Source organism: Pteropus vampyrus, unplaced genomic scaffold (assembly GCF_000151845.1).
Source record: "Pteropus vampyrus isolate Shadow unplaced genomic scaffold, Pvam_2.0 Scaffold86, whole genome shotgun sequence".
NCBI lineage: Eukaryota > Metazoa > Chordata > Mammalia > Chiroptera > Pteropodidae > Pteropus > Pteropus vampyrus.
In genome coordinates, this window is record NW_011888867.1 from 3,627,460 (window position 1) to 3,649,830 (window position 22,371).

General features: G+C 55.0%; 1 protein-coding gene across 1 annotated transcript; it reads right to left on the reverse strand.

Moving 5' to 3' along the window:
• Nucleotides 1-3,378: 3,378 nt before the first annotated feature.
• Nucleotides 3,379-22,146, reverse strand: TNFRSF1B (TNF receptor superfamily member 1B). The gene is made up of 9 exons (XM_023532613.1): nucleotides 22,018-22,146; nucleotides 20,170-20,298; nucleotides 19,548-19,697; nucleotides 18,940-19,033; nucleotides 18,309-18,547; nucleotides 17,743-17,820; nucleotides 17,121-17,155; nucleotides 11,687-11,894; nucleotides 3,379-5,287 (listed from the first exon to the last, which is right to left on the reverse strand). Exons 1-9 carry the CDS (start codon nucleotides 22,028-22,030, stop codon nucleotides 5,034-5,036), a joined length of 1,200 nt encoding a protein of 399 aa, XP_023388381.1. The 5' UTR covers nucleotides 22,031-22,146; the 3' UTR covers nucleotides 3,379-5,033.
• Between the last annotated feature and the right edge of the window lie 225 nt (nucleotides 22,147-22,371).

Genomic DNA, 22,371 nt, shown 5'->3' on the forward strand with positions numbered 1-22,371 from the left:
GTGTTAAGTACAACCATCACCACCACCCACCCCCTTTCATCTTACAAAACCGAAAACTCTGTACCCGATACGCACTAACTCCTCATCCCCCTCCCCACCCCCAATCCCTGGCACCCACCATTCTACTTTCCATTTCTATGAATCTGACCACTCCAGGGACCCCGCATAAGTGGAACCTTACAGTATTTGTCTTTTTGTGACCGGCTTCTTTCACTTAGAATAATGCCTTCGAGGTCCATCCTCGTTGTAGCGTGTGTCAGAACTTCTTTCTTTTTCAGGGCTGAATAACATCCCTTTGTATGGATATACCATCGTTGGTTTATCCATTCATCCACTGATGGACACTAGGTTTGCGTGCACCTTCTGGCTGTTGCGAACAATGGTGCGATGAACATCGGCATACAAGTTTCTGTTTGCCTCTCTGCTCTCAATTCTCTTGGCTACATACCTAGAAGCAGAGTTGCTGGGTCATAGGATAATTCTATGTTTCATTTTTTTGAGACCCTGCCATACTACATTCCATAGCAGCTGTACCATTTTACATTCTCGTCAACAGTTCACAAAGGTTCCGATCTCTCCACATCTTCACTGACACTTATTGTTTGATAAGTGTCAAAAAATAATGTGCGTGGTAGTATGTTATCATTTAAATAGGAAAAACATCAGTATGTTTGCACGCAGACAGGAAAAATGCAGGAGACGGGGAAAACGATGCTAACGGAGAGAGAGAGTAGCCAGAGCCATGTCCTTGGGGTGGGAGGGCCCCTGAGTTCCTGCGCAGAGAGAGGAATGCCCTTAGCCAGCAGCCTGGCTATATAACCATCGTCACGGGGAGAAGGCTGAGAAGCTGAAGACAGATGCAGGCAGGAGGTACACGTGGTGGGGGAGCCTAAGGATGTTCTCTTGTGCTTATCTTCGCCCCGAAACAGGCAGCTGGGTAACCAGCTGAAAGTAAGGATGGGGTGAGATCAGAGGCTTGAGTAGGGAAGAGAGGGTGTGAAGAAGTCTCTCTAGAGTGTGGGAGTGTGTGTGGATGGCGGGGTTGATGGGCTGGAGAATGGGCCCCACAAAGGCGTCAGGATCCAAGTCTCTGAAATCTGTGATTATGCTACCCAGCAGGATCTTGGATGGGTGGGCCCAACGAAATCACACATGTCCTCCTTGGAAGGAAGAGGGAGATGTGACTAAAGAAAACACTACACTGCTCGCTGTAAAGAGGGAGGAAAAGGCCACAAGTCAAGGAACGAAGATGCTTCTAGAAGCTGAAGGGAAGGAAACAGATTCTCTTCAAGGGCCCCAAGAGACAGAATGTCGTCCAGAGCCTAGCAGCCTGACAATCCTTAATTTTAGACTGACCTCTATGCTGTAAGAGATTGAATTTGTGTTGTTTGAAGCCACTAAGTTTGCAGCCATAAGAAACTAATACGCCAGGAAGTGGAGGGGGGCATACTGTGACTGTGGGCAGCACCAAGGGCCCCCTTAGTGTTTAACTATAGATATTACAGTGAGACCAGCCAGTGTAGTTGACTGTTTCAACCTTGCCCCATACAGGTGCATGGGTGAACAGGTATAGGTGTGGCATGCAGAGAGAGTTGGATTTAACCAGAATGAGAACAATAAAGCAGGAGGAAGACCAGGAGTTGAGGTTGCATGCAAGGGACAAAATGACTGGCCATATGGTCTTTATGGCAGATAGGATGGACGGAGGGAGCAATGAATTGCAGGTCCTAGTGAGGGAGACAGAGGTAGCGTTGGGGTTGGGGCTGAAGGTGAGGGAGAGTGGGATGCCTGACACTGAGATTATGGTCGTGGCTACTTGTAATGACAAGTCTAGAGTAGGGGTCTGCAAACTATAGACCACAGGCCAAATCCACCAGGTGCATGTCGGTATAAAGTTTTATTGGAATACAGTCATACTCGTGGTATAAGAAGAAATATATTTGGTCTCTCTTCCCAGTTCCTGGCACAAAGCTCCTAAATCCCTTGGAATTCCCTGAGTGATGTGTCTTCTGTCATTCACAAGGAGCCCCTTTCGAGCACATCTGTTTATGCTAATGAGGTGACTCAGGATGGGGCTGGTCACCAGAAAGACCAAGTGAAGAGAGGGTGGAAACTCTCCACCCGACCTGAGGACCTCTGAGAAAAGGAGGGGGCTGCAGATTAAGCTCCATTAAAAACGCGAAGGAACTGAGATGAGTTTCCAGGTTGGTAGTGCATCCCCACTCCCCAGGGACTGTTCTGGACCCCGCCCTGTGGACCTCTGCATCTGGTTGCCCATCTGTGTCCTCTATTGCGCCCTTTATAATAAATTGCTAAATGTAAATAAATGTTTCCCTGAGCTTTGTGAGTGGTTCTAACAAGTGATAAAGTGCCAAGAGGGAATCTCTGATTTATAGCCAGTCCAACAAAGCACAGGTGACATCCTGGATTTGCAAATCGTGTCAGAGGTGGGAACAGTCTTGCAGGACTGAGCCCCTAACCTATAGGATCTGACACCACCATCTCCAGATCTTCAATGTGTAGGCACGTTGTTGGTGTTGGCTGAGAACTGGTGAATTGCTTGGTGACAGAAACTGTGACAACCTCCCTCCTAGCCTAAAATATTTACTCTGTGGCTTTTTACAGGAAACATTTGCCAAGCTCCAGCCTAGGGTGAGTGGCAGAGATCAGGTAGAGGGCAGGGCTACCTGAGGAGAAAAGGTACAGGGAAATTACCAAGAATGAAGATGGTTGTGCCCAGGAAGGAGGGCGAGTGACCGGGGTAGGCTGAGTGAATTCAAGGCCAAGGTCCCTCTCCTCTCCAAGCCTCTACATGAACTTCCTTTGCCTGCAACCTCTTCCCTACCTTTTATTCTGGAAATCAGCTATGCCTCAGGAACAGGTCAGAGGTCATCTCTAGAACCTTTTGCAATCCCCTGGCTGCGCCCAGGGCCCTCCTCTGTGCTCCTCCCCACCCCTGCTCATCTGAGCACTCAGCTAGGGGACACATAGCTGTTACCTAGACTGGGGACTCCTGGAGGCCAGAGCCTCGCTCCCATGAGTGAGAAGCTGCATGTAAAAAAGCATATCTGAAGAGACCCCACCCTGACCCCAAGAGCAGGCTGAGGAGACCAAGATGACAGGGCCCGTGACGAGGCCATATTCTGAGGCCAGCTGGGAGTTTCTGGGTAGGGAGCTGCCTTGCTGTTCAGAGGCCTGAGGGAGCAGGCAGGCTCTCAGCGAAGGACGGCTGTCAGGAGGGTGCTTCTGGGGTCCAGCTAGAGCATGGGCTTGTCAGACTCAGTGGCCATGATCCTATCTCCCTCTATACATCAGTGGTAGGCAAGCAGGACCACGGACACATCCCAGCTCAGCCCCGAAGGCAGAGCCAGCTAGGGGTTAACACGTAAAACAAATGAAAAGTTTATTTATAAGTAGAAATGATGCTCAGTATACAGTGCAAACTCTCGTCATTTGGGGTAACACAAGCCAGGGAACTGAGACTACGTCCAGAAAGGGTCTCCTTTTAATTCATCGCTTCCCTGATCTGCTGGGAATGATGGCAGTGAGGCCTGAGGTCCTCCCAGGACTGACCACCAGGGGGCAGATGTGCTCCAAGGCAGTGCAAGGTCCAATGTGGGCAGAGACCCTGGCCAAGTCCAGGCAGTAAGACATCTGGATTCCAGGACAGGAAGCCTTTCTTGTCTCCATGGTAACGGCTGGACTCTCCTACCCTGTAAAAGTTCAGCTGCTAAGTTCAAGTTGAGGAATTTTTAAACAAGGGATCCATGTACCATGGACCCAAATGGCTTCTCAAGGAGCCCCAGTTCCCTTCCTTCCAGAATCTGGTCAAAGCCACACTTGTCCGTCATCTGCAGGGTGTGGACAAGTGTTTTTGTGGGGAGTGGGGCTGATTCTTTAATAGGTAAGGACCCCTTGGCAAAACCGTCGGCTTCAGCTGCTTCAGGAAGGCCGTCCGAGCTGACAACATGGGTTACACGGATCCACAGCACATGACGCAGACAGGCGGACACAGACTGGCTCTCAGCACCTCACAGGAACAGTGGGAGGGAGTCCGGGGAAGACAGGAGGAAGGTCCAGGCTGAGGTAGCAGGAGAGAGACGGCTGTGGAGCCGCAGTCATCTCAGGTTCCTGAAATTCCCTGACAGAAGCTGTGGCCTTGGAGCTGCCCCCAGGCAGCGGGGGAGGGAGGCAGGGCTGGCACTGTGGGTACACTGGCGGGAAAGTCAGAGGCGGAGGAGGCAGACTCCGAGAGTTCGGCTCTGCTGCGTTGGTGGCTCGTCTGCCTGCTCGCTGTTCCCTTTTTTCCTTTAACTGTCATATGTTAAAAGATTTCCTGCTGGAGGGTTGCCGTCTTGCCCAGGCCAGGCACTCCTTCAAGTCGCCTGCCTGGGCTCTCGGGATGTCTGCTGTTCACGCCACTGTATGAGAGGTGGAGCTAGCAGGAATGAGTCTGAGGGGTGCTTTCCAAGGGTCCTGAGCCAACCCAGGAGACTTCCACCCCCGACAGGGGTTGCCACCCTTTCCCTTCATGGAACTGTCTGACCGATGACAGCCTCGCCCCTTTGCTGGGACCGGCCTGCAGTCTTAGCAATCAGACTAAAGCGCTGCCCTTTCTCCGCAGCCCCTTCTCCATGGATGATTCACACAGCGCCCCTCTTCCCCAGCAGGCCCACCTGGAAGGCAGGATGCTGGGGCCTCCCGGGAAGCCAGCGCCAGGTAGAGCCCAGGGATGAAAACAACAAAGGCTTCGGAAGCCAAGTTCGCAGGACCAGCTGAGGGGGCAGCTTGAGAGGCAGGGGCTCACCGTGGGCTGCCCAGCACATCTAGCCAGCCTTGACAGAAGGATACACGCCAGGACAGGGGTTCCCACGCCTCTCCCTGCCTCGTCCCTCTGCCTGCAAGTGACAGGAAGGCTGAGGCTGTGGAGGCCACTAAAGGAATTTGGCCCAGAAAGAGTCAGTGCTGGGGGGTGGGGCCACGAAGGCCCAGGGTCAGCCCACCTCGGCTGTGAGGTGCGCACACTGGCCTGGTTAACTGGGCTTCATTCCGACGTCAGGCACGCCAAGGGGCAGGGGCTTCTCCTCCGGGCTCTGCAGCAGAGTCTCTGAGGCCCCTGGCTGGGACCGAAAAGGGCATTCCTCCTTGGAGAAGGGGACCTGCTCGTCCTCGGGGAAGCCTGAGGGGCTGGCCTGGGAGGGGCACTGAGAGCCGTGGTCGGAGCTGCTGCAAACATTCACGATGCAGGTGACGTTGACCTGGGTCCCATGGCCGCCAGGGGAAGATTCTGCACAAGATGAGAGAGGGCGGTCAGTCGGGGGTCTTAGAGCGAGGATGTCTTCACAGCCCGCCTCCTGCCCAAAAGGCAGGTTAAGACACGTGGAGAAAGAGCGCTGAGCCAGGAACCAAGAGGCCCCGCTTCCGGGGCAGCCCTGCAAGTCACTTAATCTTTGTGTGCCTCAGTTTCCTCACCTGTCAAATAAGAAAACCCAGCTCCCCTCAGCCCGTAGATGGAAGGAACCAACTCTACAAAGTACAGGCGAAGGTGCTCCAAATACAAAGCACACTCCCCGCAAAGAATCGGAGAAGCGAGCAAGGACAAGCACACGTCACAGAATACTGGCCAAGCTGCGAAGGTGACTCACTCTCCCATAACTGCTGGAAGGCATCAGCAATCCTAATGCTGTCCAAGAGCTGAGAACTTGTCACTGGCCCTTTATCTGTATCTGCCAAAGAAGCGACATCGAAGGGCTTGCAGTTTCTCCTTTACGGAGATGAAGCACGGACCCCGAAGTCGTCTTCATTTGCAGCTAATCTCCTTCCTTTGCACAGAGCTGCCTCTAAGATCTCATAAACCTGGGGTCCAGAGTGGGGTGAGGTGGCAGTTTGTCCTCATCACTGAGACTGGGATGTCTGGAGCTTTGCGGCCTGACCATCCTCGGTTTGAATTCCTGCTCTGCCCCTGTGAACTTGACCAAGTCACTTAACCCATTGACAGAATGGGCAGGATGACCCTGTCTGTCTCCTCGCAGGCAAGGACAGCTGTCTTGCTCATTGCCATATATCTGAGCCTGCGTGGCTCCTGGAGACGGGGTGACATTCTCAGCGAAGCGGGGTTAAATAGCCCCATATATTCAACCACCTGTTCTGTACCTCAACCTGATTCCACCTCCAAATCCCACCCCGCCTGCTCCTCCTCGGCCAGCTCACACTGCGGCCATCCACCCAGCTTCAGGCCCAGAGCCCTGAATCCATCTTCTTCTCATACCCCACATGCAATCCATCAACAATTCCCGCCTGGTCCACCTGCAAAAGACGCTTCAAGTTCACCGCCTCCTGCTTTTGTCCATGTAAACCTCCATCCAGTCTCTCTGGTGTAAACAGCCTCCACCTGGCTCCTAGTCTGTACTCGGCAGTCCATTCTCCACCAGCAGCAAAAGCCAGCCCTTCAAAACTCAGCAGGTCACTTCCTTGGCTGTTCAAATCACCACAGTCCTCACCACGGCCGAAGAGGCCCTGTATCACCTGGCACCTGCCTTCTCCCGCGCCATCCCCTGCTGCTCCTGAGATCTTGGCTGGATTCCTTCCAGCCACACTCACCTCCCTGCAGCTCCAAGCCTCAAAGGCTCTGTGCTCCCTCCGCCTGGAAAGCTCTTCCCTATTTTCACAGCTCATTCCTTCCTTTCGCTCAGGCCTTAGCTCAGAGTCCCCTCCTTCTTGACTTCCCTCTCCCACCCCACCCATCACTCCCTGTGTCCCACCCTCTGCTATGATCTCCAGGGCGCTGGCTCCTCCCTTTGTACCATCAATTTCCTGGGTTACTCATTATGTCCTCCAACCAGGTCCTAAGCCCAGGAGGGCGGGGACTGTTCCCTACAGTGTCTCTAGTGCCTATCATGGGGACACATTGAATGAAAAAGAAATGAGCCCAAAGTGCATCATGCTTGGTCAGTGGTTGTGTTTTTAAGTAAACTGGCTGCCAACATTTAACATCCAGGAGTTTACGTTTTAAAGATCTGGATTTATGGTTGCCCTTGGGAGTCAGATATGGGAGACCTGGCCAGTGAGGACCCACATAACTGAACGCAACTGGCAGGCAGGGTTTCGGGGTACAGGTTCACCCCACCTTCCCACCCAGCCCCTGTGGACATCTGAGTTTCTTAACTAGTTGGTGAGGAACCAAATGACGAATAAGCCAGGGGCCGGATGTACAAAAGCCCCCCAAAAAGTGATGGCTGCTGCGGTTACTGGGGGGACCTGCTGAGCTCCCAAACAAACGTGGTATCCACAGAATTCAAAGATGCTGGCTGTTTATTTTCCAGCCCTGCTCCCTTGATTCCTGGGGGTCTCAGGGGAGGTTGAACAGCAAGCTGCTCTACTCAGAGCAGCCCCCAAACAGGCCAGGCAGAGGGAGGGCTGAAATCATGGGACCGGAAGGAAGTTTCCACCCTGGGCCTCTGCGGCACCCAAATGTCACCCAGAGTCACCACGGCCTTTGCACGTTGTGAATGAGACATTGTGGGGGCGGACAGGGCGACCACGACAGGGCAGAGCACGGGGTTTACCCGTTCCCACAGTACAGACAGGTGTCGGGGTGGGAGGGAGAGGGGGGAGAGCAGAGGCCAGAGAGGCAGGTGGGGCATGAACAGAGAAGGGGTCCACGCTGGGCCTAAGGAGGAAGCCACGGCAGGACGGCCGGAAGAGGCGTTGCTAAGGATCAGAAAGTTGGCTCAAAGCTGGCTGAAAACCAGGAGTACAGTTGGAGCTCATTCATTCAGCAGACGTTTAGGGCCACCCACCATTGCCAGGCGCCAACCCAGCTCCTCCCTCAGAGGGTGCTCGGGCTGGGGCGGGCACAGACGAGGCCTCACAGTGAAGGGGCGGGCTATGATGGGGACGTATAAGTGGGGCACTTCGTCCACGCACATGGCCAGGAGAGGAAGTGACCCTTGAGTCAGGTGACAGGTAGGAATGGGTGTTGCACCCTTGCCAACGAGACACCACAGCTCATTTCTAGGTAAGGAAACTGAGGCTCGGTGGGGTTAGGGAGCCAGCTCGGATTCTCACAGTACCAGAGCGGCCAGGAGGGCATCTGGGAATGACCCGAATCCATGGTCATTCCTTGACCTCCCACCAGCTAGCACTGCCAGGGGAGAGGGAGAGATGCGAGCTAGCAGGCTTGACCTCTCACCATAAAACATGCCCGAAAAAGCTCCAGGCTTTCTGGGGGACCCCTGCAGGGGCCCCCCTCCAGTGTGGGCACTAGAGATACCCACCCGGGTGACACCTGCCACAGACCAAACCCAAGGCAAATGCAGACGTGTAAAGGGAGCAGGGGCTTCTCCAGACCCCACACCAAACCCTGGGGCCACAGGCCCAAAGGGACCGGTCAACAAGCCACAGTGAGTGGAGTCCTGGAGGCCTCATTTATTCATAGAAGGGCTTGCAGTTTCTCCTTTACGGAGATGAAGCACGGACCCCGAAGTTGTCTTCATTTGCAGCTAATCTCCTTCCTTTGCACAGAGCTGCCTCTAAGAGCTCATAAACCTGGGGTCCAGAGTGGGGTGAGGTGGTAGTTTGTCCTCATCACTGAGACTGGGATGTCTGGAGCTTTGCGGCCTGACCATCCTCGGTTTGAATTCCTGCTCTGCCCCTGTGAACTTGACCAAGTCACTTAACCCATTGACAGAATGGGCAGGATGACCCTGTCTGTCTCCTCGCAGGCAAGGACAGCTGTCTTGCTCATTGCCATGTATCTGAGCCTGCGTGGCTCCTGGAGACGGGGTGACATTCTCAGCGAAGCGGGGTTAAATAGCCCCATATATTCAACCACCTGTTCTGTACCTCAACCTGATTCCACCTCCAAATCCCACCCCGCCTGCTCCTCCTCGGCCAGCTCACACTGCGGCCATCCACCCAGCTTCAGGCCCAGAGCCCTGAATCCATCTTCTTCTCATACCCCACATGCAATCCATCAATAATTCCCGCCTGGTCCACCTGCAAAAGACACTTCAAGTTCACCGCCTCCTGCTTTTGTCCATGTAAACCTCCATCCAGTCTCTCTGGTGTAAACAGCCTCCACCTGGCTCCTAGTCTGTACTCGGCAGTCCATTCTCCACCAGCAGCAAAAGCCAGCCCTTCAAAACTCAGCAGGTCACTTCCTTGGCTGTTCAAATCACCACAGTCCTCACCACGGCCGAAGAGGCCCTGCATCACCTGGCACCTGCCTTCTCCCGCGCCATCCCCTGCTGCTCCTGAGATCTTGGCTGGATTCCTTCCAGCCACACTCACCTCCCTGCAGCTCCAAGCCTCAAAGGCTCTGTGCTCCCTCCGCCTGGAAAGCTCTTCCCTATTTTCACAGCTCATTCCTTCCTTTCGCTCAGGCCTTAGCTCAGAGTCCCCTTCTTCTTGACTTCCCTCTCCCACCCCACCCATCACTCCCTGTGTCCCACCCTCTGCTATGATCTCCAGGGCGCTGGCTCCTCCCTTTGTACCATCAATTTCCTGGGTTACTCATTATGTCCTCCAACCAGGTCCTAAGCCCAGGAGGGCGGGGACTGTTCCCTACAGTGTCTCTAGTGCCTATCATGGGGACACATTGAATGAAAAAGAAATGAGCCCAAAGTGCATCATGCTTGGTCAGTGGTTGTGTTTTTAAGTAAACTGGCTGCCAACATTTAACATCCAGGAGTTTACGTTTTAAAGATCTGGATTTATGGTTGCCCTTGGGAGTCAGATATGGGAGACCTGGCCAGTGAGGACCCACATAACTGAACGCAACTGGCAGGCAGGGTTTCGGGGTACAGGTTCACCCCACCTTCCCACCCAGCCCCTGTGGACATCTGAGTTTCTTAACTAGTTGGTGAGGAACCAAATGACGAATAAGCCAGGGGCCGGATGTACAAAAGCCCCCCAAAAAGTGATGGCTGCTGCGGTTACTGGGGGGACCTGCTGAGCTCCCAAACAAACGTGGTATCCACAGAATTCAAAGATGCTGGCTGTTTATTTTCCAGCCCTGCTCCCTTGATTCCTGGGGGTCTCAGGGGAGGTTGAACAGCAAGCTGCTCTACTCAGAGCAGCCCCCAAACAGGCCAGGCAGAGGGAGGGCTGAAATCATGGGACCGGAAGGAAGTTTCCACCCTGGGCCTCTGCGGCACCCAAATGTCACCCAGAGTCACCACGGCCTTTGCACGTTGTGAATGAGACACTGTGGGGGCGGACAGGGCGACCACGACAGGGCAGAGCACGGGGTTTACCCGTTCCCACAGTACAGACAGGTGTCGGGGTGGGAGGGAGAGGGGGGAGAGCAGAGGCCAGAGAGGCAGGTGGGGCATGAACAGAGAAGGGGTCCACACTGGGCCTAAGGAGGAAGCCACGGCAGGACGGCCGGAAGAGGCGTTGCTAAGGATCAGAAAGTTGGCTCAAAGCTGGCTGAAAACCAGGAGTACAGTTGGAGCTCACTCATTCAGCAGACGTTTAGGGCCACCCACCATTGCCAGGCACCAACCCAGCTCCTCCCTCAGAGGGTGCTCGGGCTGGGGCGGGCACAGACGAGGCCTCACAGTGAAGGGGCGGGCTATGATGGGGACGTATAAGTGGGGCACTTCGTCCACGCACATGGCCAGGAGAGGAAGTGACCCTTGAGTCAGGTGACAGGTAGGAATGGGTGTTGCACCCTTGCCAACGAGACACCACGGCTCATTTCTAGGTAAGGAAACTGAGGCTCGGTGGGGTTAGGGAGCCAGCTCGGATTCTCACAGTACCAGAGCGGCCAGGAGGGCATCTGGGAATGACCCGAATCCATGGTCATTCCTTGACCTCCCACCAGCTAGCACTGCCAGGGGAGAGGGAGAGATGCGAGCTAGCAGGCTTGACCTCTCACCATAAAACATGCCCGAAAAAGCTCCAGGCTTTCTGGGGGACCCCTGCAGGGGCCCCCCTCCAGTGTGGGCACTAGAGATACCCACCCGGGTGACACCTGCCACAGACCAAACCCAAGGCAAATGCAGACGTGTAAAGGGAGCAGGGGCTTCTCCAGACCCCACACCAAACCCTGGGGCCACAGGCCCAAAGGGACCGGTCAACAAGCCACAGTGAGTGGAGTCCTGGAGGCCTCATTTATTCATAGTACTTTCCGCCTGAGGCTCTGGAGCCGGAGCGCCCAGGGGTGACTACTGGCTCTTTGTTTACTAGCTGTGTGCCCTTGAACAAGCTGTGGTCCTCAGTTTCCTCATCTGTAAAATACAATTGATCTTAACGTAATACTATATTATAAATAATATATAACATTATATAATTATGATACAATATTATATAATAATTATATAATGCTATAACATTAATGTGTAATACTTTATTATATATTATAATATATAGAAAAACTCCCTGCCTGGATATTGGGGACTCGAAGGACAAGTTGGGCTTGTCTAGAAGGAAAGGTGCTCCTGGTGAAAGACCCCACATGGGCAAAGGTGGGAGAAACTTTGTGGGTTCAGAGAACCGAAGGAAGCTTGAGGCTCAGCGCTGCAGCTGAGGGCAGCGGGGCGGTGAGGCTGGAGAACCAACGCTGTCCTGCTGGGAGCTCAGGCCTCGACCTGCAGGGCAGGCCCAGGAGGAGACGGCTCGGACGGAAACTGGGGAGAAACACGAAGAGGGGGCTGAAGCCAGGTGGGTTCCTGCCTCTTACCTGCGCTCCTGGAGCTGGCTCGGGCCTCCCCGGACCCACCGGCCTGCTCCGTGTGCGGTGCCTGCGGCTGGTTCCCTGTGGGCACCCCCTTGTCCGCGGTGCTGGCCGAGCTCTCCAAGGAGCTGTTGCTGGAGCTTGGTGCCGTGGTCAGTAGGTGCTGCTGCTCGGGACCCGGAGTACCCCGGGCCTTATCAGCTGGCAGGTGAGGCTGGATGGGGAGAGGAGGAGGGACAGCGGTCAAGCTGACAGCCAGCTCCTCTTCCCTTCCTCCTTCTCACCACCGTCTACATCCCATGCGATAAGCACTTCACAGTTTGCATGACGATTCTGCCCACACCCACACATTCTTTCCACACACCCTGCTTTCAGGAGGCGTGCTTCTCTGTGGTTTCTGCGATTAGCATCTGGCTGCCCTACTGAAGTGCGAGCCCTCTGCGGGTGGGGACCGGATGGCCGTGCTCACCAAACCGTCTCAGAGGCAGAGCAGGATTGTCGTCCTCATTTCACATTAGGAAACAGAAGCCCAGGGAAGGACAGTGACTCTCTAAGGTCACCCCGTTAGCACAGGGTGATGAAGCCCAGCTGAGCAGCCAAGAGCATGGACTCTGAGCCAGAAATGTGAGTCCAAGTCATGACCCCGTCACTCACCAGCTGCGTGACCTTAAACGAGTGACTTAACCGCTTTGTGCCTCCATTTTTTTCTCCCTAGGGTTACCGTGACGACTGAATGGTTGAATATTTGTAAAGTGCTCAGAACAGCGTCTGTTACATAGTGAGCACCATACGGGGGGTCTGTTACATCAGGGGTAGGCGACACCTGGCCTGCCACCGTTTCTGCACGGGCTGTGAGCTACAAATAGTTCTCACATTTTTAAATGATTGAAAATAAACATAAAGATTAATATTTCATGACATGTGAAATTACGTGAAGCTGAAATTTCAGTGTTCGTAAATACAGTTTTACTGGGATACTGTCACTCCCGTTTGTTTATGTGCTGTCTGTGGCTGCTTTTTTCTCACTATGAAGGCAGGATTGAGGAGTTGTGACAGACACCCGTGATCCAAGAGCTCACAACATCTACTACCCGGCCCTTCAGAGAAAAAATTTGCTGGCCCCTGTGTTCGATCAATCAACCCAGGGCAGAGAGCCCCTCCTCCTCCTCTCCAGGACCCCCGGCCATGCTGCCTAGAAACCCTTTCCAGATTCCACTCTTCACGCTGCTCTGTGACTCCACCTGGCTTCTCCTCACGGAACACAAATAACAACAACAAGAATCATAACACTAAAGTCCAGCCGACTTTCGAGTGCCATCCAGTGCCAAGTGCTGTTCTGACATCCTTCCAAGATGTCACCTGTACTGATACTTCCAACAGCCTAGTGTTAACCTCACTCTGCAGCTATGGAAACCAACGCCCAGAGAGGTTGAGTTACTTGCCCAAGGTCACACAGTTAGGACATGGTACAGCAGGGCTAAAACCCATGACATCTTTCCTGGGTGTCTGGGGTTTCGGCTCTAGAGGCTCAAGACCAGGTCTCTGTTTGCAGACACCCTTGCTAGGAGCGGGGAGCACCTGGAAATTCTACTCCAAGGCTCTTGTCTTTCCTCACTAACTGGACAGGCACACAAGCCCTGTCTTGGGGTTCTGGTGATCGCTCGACCCCAGAAAGAAAGGAGATGGAAGGGGCCACATTCTTACTGGCCAGGATGAGAAGGTTTAGGATATAATAAGAACGGAGGTGAGTGAAGGGCTGGTGAGACGCATCTTAGCACAACAGGGGGAAGTGAAGAGCAGAGGGTGGGCATTTACTAGGGGGTGGGAGGCAGGGGCACGTTAGACCCCCTCCGTGGGCAAGGCTGAGACCCCACTGCCTTACTCCAAAATTCCAGGTGTGCTCTGAGTAGCGGGCAGAGTACCTGATCCCTTCCTGGACTGGCCAATCACCGAAGCCCCTGCCCCCAGCCCCACCCACCAGAGCTGCTGTGCTGCAACACCTGAGCCCTGTGGAACCCTCAATATGCTGAGGCTGCGTATGCTTACTCTGGGGTGAGAGGGTCCTTAGTAAACAGTCCCTGTGAGGCCATGGAGGCCCAGAGAGTGTGAGTCCCTGCTCAGAATCACACAGCTGATCCATAGTGGGAGCAGGAGGAGCCTGAGTCTGGGTCCTTGACTGGGACCCCAGTAAAATCCGGGTACCAGAGCTGCTGGATTTCCACTGCATCCCGCCTCCCTGGTGCACCGCGCCGGCTTCGGAGGGAGGCAGGTCATTTCTAGTTCAGGCTGAACTTTGCCCAGGTGGTCTGACCTTGGCCATTGGACCCCACTCCTAGCCCTGCTCTGAGCTCGAACAGGCCGGGGAGGGAAGAGCATCCAAATGTCATTCCTTACGACCTCCCAGAGAAGGGGCTTTTCGGGCCTGTGTCCCGCTCCTCCTGTGGCTAGAGCCAGGCAGAACAGAAACCCCCAAAGGTCACAGACCTCCCCTCCCCCGAAACCACAAGCTGCAAAGTTCAGGCAGACTCTGAGTGGGGCAGATGCATCCCGCGAGTCTAATTCATTGGGCTGGGACTCCACTAAGAGGGGTTACTGAGGGAGTTCATACAAAAAACAGGATGTCCGCCAGCCAGCCCCTCTCACCTCCCAGCCCCTCGTGGTCCAGCCCTGCTGTGAGCAGAAGCAGAAACTCTGGCAGAGCCACCAGCTGGGTCCTCCGGATGCCCATAGGCTGCGTATCTGTCCGTATGTGCAAGTGTGTGCTCATGAGGGTCACGCACTTCTATGTACAGGTGTGCGGGTGTGTGCAGTGCAGATACGCGTGTGTCTACGTGGGATGGGGGTGTGTGTGTGTGCACATCTGTGAGAGGCGCAGTTAGTGCGTGTGCTGGGGGTGGGGAAGAGGAGCACCCCTAAGTTTGCCTTCCAGGCCACTTTCATTAGCAATGTGACCTCGGGAAAGTTACTTCACTTTTCTGAGCCCAAGTTCCTGGGCCACGATACTAGAGCAACAGTCACACTCACTGCCTGTGTCGAAGCATGGCCACGAGAATAAATACTACTCAGAACTGTGTCTGGCATACGTTCAGCACCTCGCAAACGTTCACTCTACTTACTGAACCTGAGCTCGCTCATGAGTGTGCCTGTGGGGGTGACTGTGGGTGAGCTCACACTTGTGGATATGCTGACCTTTTCTAAACAAAGGGACACCACTGTCCCGCCACACCTCGGAGTTACTTCTGTAGCAGGAGGGACAGGGGAAGCTAAGTCACCACAGTCTCCACCTCGGGGGCCTAGGCCTGGGCATTACTAGGCAGCCTTGTAGCGGGGACCACTGTTGGCCAGCTGAGGAAGAGTGGGGCACAGGCTAACCAAGGGGGTGGGAGCCTGGGGACGGAAGGGCACCTGGGAAAGTGACCAGCCTCTGAAGGTGGGCCCTGCTGGGGGCTCAGGTACTTGCAGCAGCCTTTAATGTCTGGCCTGGCAAAGCCTGCAGTTTCAGAGTGAGTTTCAAACCTGGGCTCTGCCCCTTACCTACTAGTCTGACATTATATGGGTAAGAGAACTTCTCTGAGCCTCAGTTTCTTCATCTGTAAAACGGGAGTGATGGTATCATGTAACTCCTAGGGGTGTGTGAGGCTCCAGTGCCACAGCACAGGCACACAGCCTGGCACGGGGCTCAGCCAGCGCTGTGTGGGGCTGGCTCAGACCAGTGCGTGATTCTTCCCAGCTCCACACTTAGTAGGTCCTGGTAGCTTGAAATTGGCCATAGCGGGTGTGTTTACAACACAGAAATGAGCTAACAGGACAAACAGGGTTTGGGGTGTTCTTCCCTGCCCAGAAGGCCAGCTACCAGCACACACTGGTCTCTACAAACAACAGCACTCAAGAAACAGTGGAGTTGGCTCGCACTCAGCGAATGACAAACTCAGCAAAGGGAAAGGAGAAGCGGAGGTTGCCGGTCACACCCAGGACGTCTTCACTGCACTGAGGATTGGGAAACCCTTGGTGGGAAAGAGAATGTGGCAGCTGGGCTGTGGGCGTGGAGCCTGGAGGGTACACTTGCTCTGCATGCCACCAGGCAGCAGCTGTCAGCACCGCTGAACCGAAGCCAGAAAAAGAAAGGGGTGGCCTTCGTGCCCTGGGGGGAATGAGAAACAGTTTGAACCCCCAAACCAGTGCTAAAACACTGTAGGGCAGGTCCTGAGCACTGGGCCAGGAGTCCAGAGACATATTGCTGTGTGATCTTGGACAAGTCACATTCCCCCTCTGTCTCTCTTTGCTTGTCATCAAAATCAAGACATGAAATCGGTCCGGGGTCCCTACCAAGTTCAAGCCCTGTACAAACCTCAGGCACTGGGCCACCCAGGGCTGAGCTTTCCCCTAGCCCGGTGCTTCTCAACTGGGAGTGACTCTGACCTCCAGGGGACATTTGGAATGTCTGCAGACGTTTTTGGTTGTCACACCTGGGAGGCAGTGCTGCTGGCATCTAGTGGGGAGAGGCCGGCAATACTGCTACCAGCCTGCCAGGCACAGGACGGCCCCTGACAACAGAATTATCAGGCTCCAAATATCAACAGTGCCTTGGCTGAAAAACACTGCCCCGGCAGGAAGGGGGACACGGAGGAAGCTCCCGGGGCTCTGTTTCCTCGTCTGTAAAACTGAAAAACTGAGTAAAAACCCGACCCTGCCTACCAGGTACAACATGACAGAAGCCACTGAGTACTGGCTTATGCCACGGCCACGCCCTCTCCCTAGTCCTCCACCACTGAGGTTTTGGTTACTGGCAGCCAAATGCCTTCGTAATGGAGAACTGATGAAATACGACGTCAGTGTTGTGTTGCTAACAAACGTCCTCCACAGACCCTATTTTATAAAAAACATCAAAGGCAGCTGCTTCGATTCACATCGGGGGACCCAGGGGCCAGCCCACTAGCCTCCATCCCAACCCCAGAGACGGCCCCCGGGGCTCTCTGTGGTACCCCAGCACTCAGCTTGAAAACCACTGCTCCGTGAGCAAGTGCTCTGTAAGTACCACGGAGATGCCGAGGATGGATGCCAGCTGTGTAGGTGGCACAGCCCTGCAAGCCGGGCCGAGCAGCACTGTCCCATTTAATGCTGAGGAAACAGAACCACAGGCAACTTCACGTCTGCCCCAGGTCAGACCACAGATCCATGACCACACGCTTGCCACTGACACCACTGACCCACCTGCTCCCTGATGTGGCATTTCACACCCAGTCTCCCTTATGAGCCCATGGAGGGCTGCCTAAGCCCCGAGGACAGACGCTGGCTGGCCTTTCCTCAGCGTCCTGGGGCTCTGCACGTCACCTGACACTGCGCAGACCAATCTACAGAACTTGCTGCTTCCTGAGGGACAACCTGACCCACCGAGGAGGAGAGCAGGGGAGCAGGAGGGGGAGGGCTGGGGGGTACTCACCACCTTGGCTTCTCCTTGCAGGCAGAAGGGCTTCTCTGCAAAGAGGAGACAGGGGACAAGTCAGGGAGGGTGACTTCCTCAGACCACGTCCGTTCTAACTAAGAGGGCAGCATAGGCCCAAGCAGAACCCGTGGAGTAGGCCCAGCCCTCGGGGCAGCGATTACCTACCAGACGAGGTGCACGAAGACCCCACGCCCAATCCTCCGGCTGGTCTGATATCGTTCCATCCCCGCCCCCCGCTCCCCCCAACCATCTTCCGGTTCCCCACCCCTGCTCATGCCATGCCCTTTGCTTAGCACGCCTTCTTTCCCCCCGCTAGCAAAATTTTACACAGCTCAAATGTCACCTGCTCCATAAGGCCCGAATCCTCCAGGATTCCCAGACAAGAATCCCGGACTCCGAGAATCCCGCCCCTTGAACAGCCCTGATGGTGCTTGCTTTCATTAGATAAGTTCGTGGGAGCGTCTTCTGCCCCAGGCTCTAAACTCCTACAAAAACTGAGACTACCATATCCCATAAAGCTGTGCCCAGTGCTGGACTCATAGAAAGCGCCCCAGAAAAACTTCCTGAACAAACGGATGCATGAACAAATGAATGAAGGAAAGAAGAAACAGAAACTTACTTTTCTTCTGGGTCATGATGACACAGTTCACCATCCCTATGATTAGTAGTCCCAAGGCTGTCACACCCACAATCAGGCCTAGAAGCGAAAACGAAGCTCAAAACAACTGCGAAAAGCAAACTCAAATGTATCAAGGACCCGGCAGATTAGTCAGTGACTGAGGATGGCTGGGGCTGTCTCAGACGAGGGGCAAGCCCAGTCCAGAGGTCTCAAATCCAATTACAAAGCAAACAAACAGAAAACTGTGTGCCAAACAAAACATGTCTGTCGGCCACATTCAGCCCGAGGGCCACGGTCCGAGATTTCTGGCCTGATGTACTTCTAACCCCACAGAGGAAGCCCACAAGGTAACCTGGCCCAGCCCACCTACAACCTAGGGGTTCATCAGAACCGGCCATCAGAAGAACATATCCACTTTGAGATAAATGCTGGCCCCACCTCTCCACACCCAAGGGACAGCATCAGGTCTTGGAAGAAGACAAGCTTCACCACCACAGAGGGCTCTGAGTAAGTCTCTGAGATAGGAGAGAAAAGGGAAGGAAGACGAATGGGCCCCTTTGACTTACCAATTGGAAGAGAGATGTTCCCTGTGCTGCGTCCTTCAGCCGGGAGGCTTGGGAACATCGGGGGCTGGACAGCGGTGCTTGGAGCTGTGCTGGGCCCCGGAGTTGACTCCACGCGTTGGGATCTCGTGGACACTGGCTGGGTCATGAGGGGTGAGCCTGGGGCCACTCTCGGGGTGGGGAGCACAGATGCGCAGACCGCATCCATACTTGCGTTGCCAGGGATGGCCACAGAGCTGCAGCTGAGCAGAGAGGAGGCTCGGTCAGGGGTCAGCAGAGGACAGAATGGCTCAGGGTAACTGGGCTCCCTCGTAGGAGGCAGGCCGGCGGGCAAGGGTGCCAGCAGCTGGGATGGGGGAGGGAGTCCATGTACCAGGCCCGCTGTCCCTTCCTGTCCTCATGCTCCCCACTCAGCCCTGACTTCCACGGTAAGGCTGCTGATCCCCATGTGTGCTCTGTCCTGGGACCCTCACCCTGTCAGATAAACCCGTCCTGGTATCGAACAGAGCTGGGCAAGGAGGTGAATGGGGGGATTTCAGGCACCGTGGCACAGCTGCTCCGTGCTCTGGACCCCGCCATCATCCAGGGACAGCCCCTCCCTGCTCCTCCAGAACCAAAGGACTCAGACACTCACCTCCGGTGGGGCCTGCAAGTATCCGTGGATGACGTCGTGTCAGAGAATGTCCCCGGGGCACAGGGAGCACACACCACGTCTGACATTGGAGTGGCTTCAAGGAAAACGTAGAATCTGTCACCAACTCAGATGCTCAACACATAGTCAACTGCAGGGCCCAGAGCCACGGGTAGGCCTTGGCACTGGAGCCTGAGGGGCAATCTGAGGGGCCCATGGACCTCTGCCTGCCTTCTACCCCTTAAAACACACACACACACACGCACGCATGCACGCACGCACGCACACACACAGCTGGGCAGTTTGTCCTTTAACTAATTCTAGTGATTTCCTGGTCTCTAGGGCCACCCGGGTTCATCTTCCTGTGACACCACCGGATTTTCCAGTAGCTTAGGGCTTAATTGATCCATCTCTGGATTCCCCGGGGCCTAGCACAGAGTAGGTACCTAATCAGGTGCGCTGGAAGAAAGAATGAATGGGGGATGGGCGGATACCCGGGTCGCAGGCACCTGGCCACCGCTGACAATGTTCTTGGGCTGGGCTGAAGAGCCGATGCCCATGAAGGAGAAACCCAAGGGAGTCCCCAAGGCCTGCTGGCCCCGGTCCCGTACCTGGTGTGGCCACGCCGGAGCCGGGGGAGCACCTGCTCAGCGGTATGCACTGGCGGCACCCCTCCTGCCACTTCAGCGTGCAGTACCAGCCTGGCCTGCACGTGCAAATGCGGTTCTGCTTCCGGGTGCAGGCTTGAGTTTCCATCCGGTCTGGAGGAGCAGCAAGGCAGCCCAGGGTCATTCCCGCCTCCGCTGGCCCTGCCCACCGCCATGCCACTCTGCCCTCTCAGCCCGCTCCCCACCCACAGAGAGCTCTGACCTCCACCAGGCTGCTGGCCCCGCTTCTCGCCAGCATGGGGCAAAGAGAACACTGGGCACAGAGTCCCACAGCCACATGGTAGCATGAGCGACCACGGCTGCTCTCCAAAGTACCACTTCCTCGGCTCTAAAAGGAGCACAGTTCTCCCCCCGCGCTCTCGGCCTGCCTGCCCTATGGGGCTCCGGAAGAGGATTCAGTGAGGCACGGGATAAAAATGCCATTGAAAAGCCGGTGCAACCTGATGCCCCGGGGCATGGAAACGAAAGGCCTGGGGTGATCCCGGCCAGCTGTCAGCTAAAGGGGCTGGAGTGCGCGGTGGCCAGGCCAGGACACTGGGGACCACCCCTCGCTGGGCCCACTCACCGGAGCTGCAGCGGGAGCCACAGCTCAAGCACTCAGGGACCCAGTTCCAGAGCTGGGTGTACGTGCTGTCCTCGCAGGGGGAGCACACCGTATCTGAGGTCTGGGTGCAGAACGACTGTACGTGGTAGCCTGAGAAAGCAAGGGTCAGAGGTCTCAGTGGGGCGGGGCTTCTGCCCAGATCCTGGCCTCATCCACTGTTCCCCAGAACCCCAGAATTCTGTAGCCTAGCTGCAAAGGCTCTTTGATGGGGTTCCTACTCCTTCCCATCTCACGTCTAGCATGTACCAGCTGTCACTCTATTGCTGAACCCCCACTGCTCATGAAAAATCTTCCCCTCCGCTCTTTTCAGATGCCTGGAATTCCACCATTGGAAATGCCTATTGTTAGTCAGTCACACTTTAGAGAGAATGGGTTTGCCAGCTCCTTTCTTCTTCATATTTAGCTAAAATTCTCCCCCTGAGACCATAAACTAGAGAGGGGGAAAGGAAATAGAAACGTAGTGTAGTTTCCTATCAAGGCCTGAAGAGAAGGCATGCCAAGGATGGGAGAACATCAAGTCAAACCTTTAAGGAGTTTCTCTTCTGAGCTTTGAGCCCGATGCTGCCATACTCACTGCTGTGCTAATCTAGTAACTTCTTACAAAGTCCCTGCCAGTTAATAGAAGAAAGAAGAGTCGCTTCTCCTGGAGTCTCTTCAAATAGCTGTGGAAAGTGACACATACAAATGTACCTGCCCACACCTCAGGCTAAGGGCCCAGAGCCTTCCGATGGCTTCTTGGATCCCGCAGAATAAAATCTAAACTCCTTACCACGGCCCCTGCTTACTCAACTCGACCACACGCTGGCCTTGCTATTCCTTAAGTTCACCAAACAGGCTCCTCAGGGCCTTTGCACTTGCTGCGGCTCCTGCCTGCCATGCTGTTCCCTTCATATTTGCATGACTCGCTCCCTCACCTCCTGCATGTCTCTGCTCAAGCGTCAGCTCCTCGGAGGGGCCTTCTCTGACCTCCGTGTATAAAACATGTCCTACTGCATCTGTCTCCATCTGCCCTACCCTGCCTTGTTTTCTTCACGGCACTTATTCTGATAGGACCACACATCTGTCTCCTCTGTTGGTTTATCTGTGCCTCTACTAGAAGGCAAAACCCACGAGGGCGAGGATTTTGTCTGCCCTGCTCTCTGCTGTATTCCCAGCACTTAGTGCCTGACACTTAGTAGACACTTTATCAACATTATAGGAATGACTGTATAAATGAATGAATGAACGGACAACACCGGGAGTTGTGCCACCAGGCTCTTCCAGCTGGGGCTAGTCCTCGAGTCCACCATCTGTGAAACGGGTAAGCATTCACTGGTTCAGTCAGATGTGTCCTGAGCATCTATTAAGTGCCAGGCATGGTGCCAGGTGCTGGGGATGCAGAGGAGAACAAGCCCAGTCCCTGTCCTGGAGGAAGGCACAGTGCCGGCGACAGAAGAGGAGCCAGGCTGCGACAGCGCGGGGCGAAAAGAGCCGCTGCCACGAGGGACAGCGGAGACCACCGGGAGGTCGAAGGAGGAACCGGATCTGGCCAGTGAGTCCAGGCAGGCTTCCGGAGGAGGGGGACAGCTAAGCTCCGGTCTAAAGGAGATGTAAGAGTTTCAGAGAAAGACAGTATGGAAGAGAAATAGCGTGTACGAAGGCCCAGAAGCAAGAGGGCGCATGGGGCCAACTCAGAGAACCGGAAGGAGTTCGGGAAGCATCTAGGACCATGACCTGCCTCCCCCACCCTTGCACACACACTCCCTCCAAGGCGTCAGACCCCAGGGACCCAGCCAGTCTGAGGGTCAGGGCCCGGTGGCTGTCCCTCACCAGGAGGACACATGCTGCAGCACCGATGGGCTCTCTTGTCATAGTATTCGTTCAGCTGGCATACGCTTCCAGGCTCCAGGGCATAGGGGATGATTGTAACCTAGAAGGAGAAAGGAAAGACAGCCATCAGCTTGGCCACCTGTGGACTCTGCCATGCCCGACGCCCAGATCCCATCCCATGCCCTGCAGGTGTTAGGCTCTCTCCCTGCTGGGGCACTATCCACTGACATGGGGACTTCTCCCTTTGGGGGGAGGGGTAGAGGGAGAAGAAGGAAGAGTCCCTCTCTCCTTTTACCTCCTGTCTCCCTCCCTTAGTGCAGTGCGCGCGCGCACACACACACACACACGCACGCA

What these genes read in the sequence shown, in the direction of transcription:
- TNFRSF1B (XM_023532613.1), bottom strand. An exon ending in ACTTGCAGGCCCCACCGGAG is followed by an intron (nt 18,548 to 18,939) that starts GTGAGTGTCTGA and finishes CTCTCTGCTCAG; the next exon opens with CTGCAGCTCTGTGGCCATCC. An exon ending in CATCATGACCCAGAAGAAAA is followed by an intron (nt 17,156 to 17,742) that starts GTAAGTTTCTGT and finishes TCCTCTTTGCAG; the next exon opens with AGAAGCCCTTCTGCCTGCAA.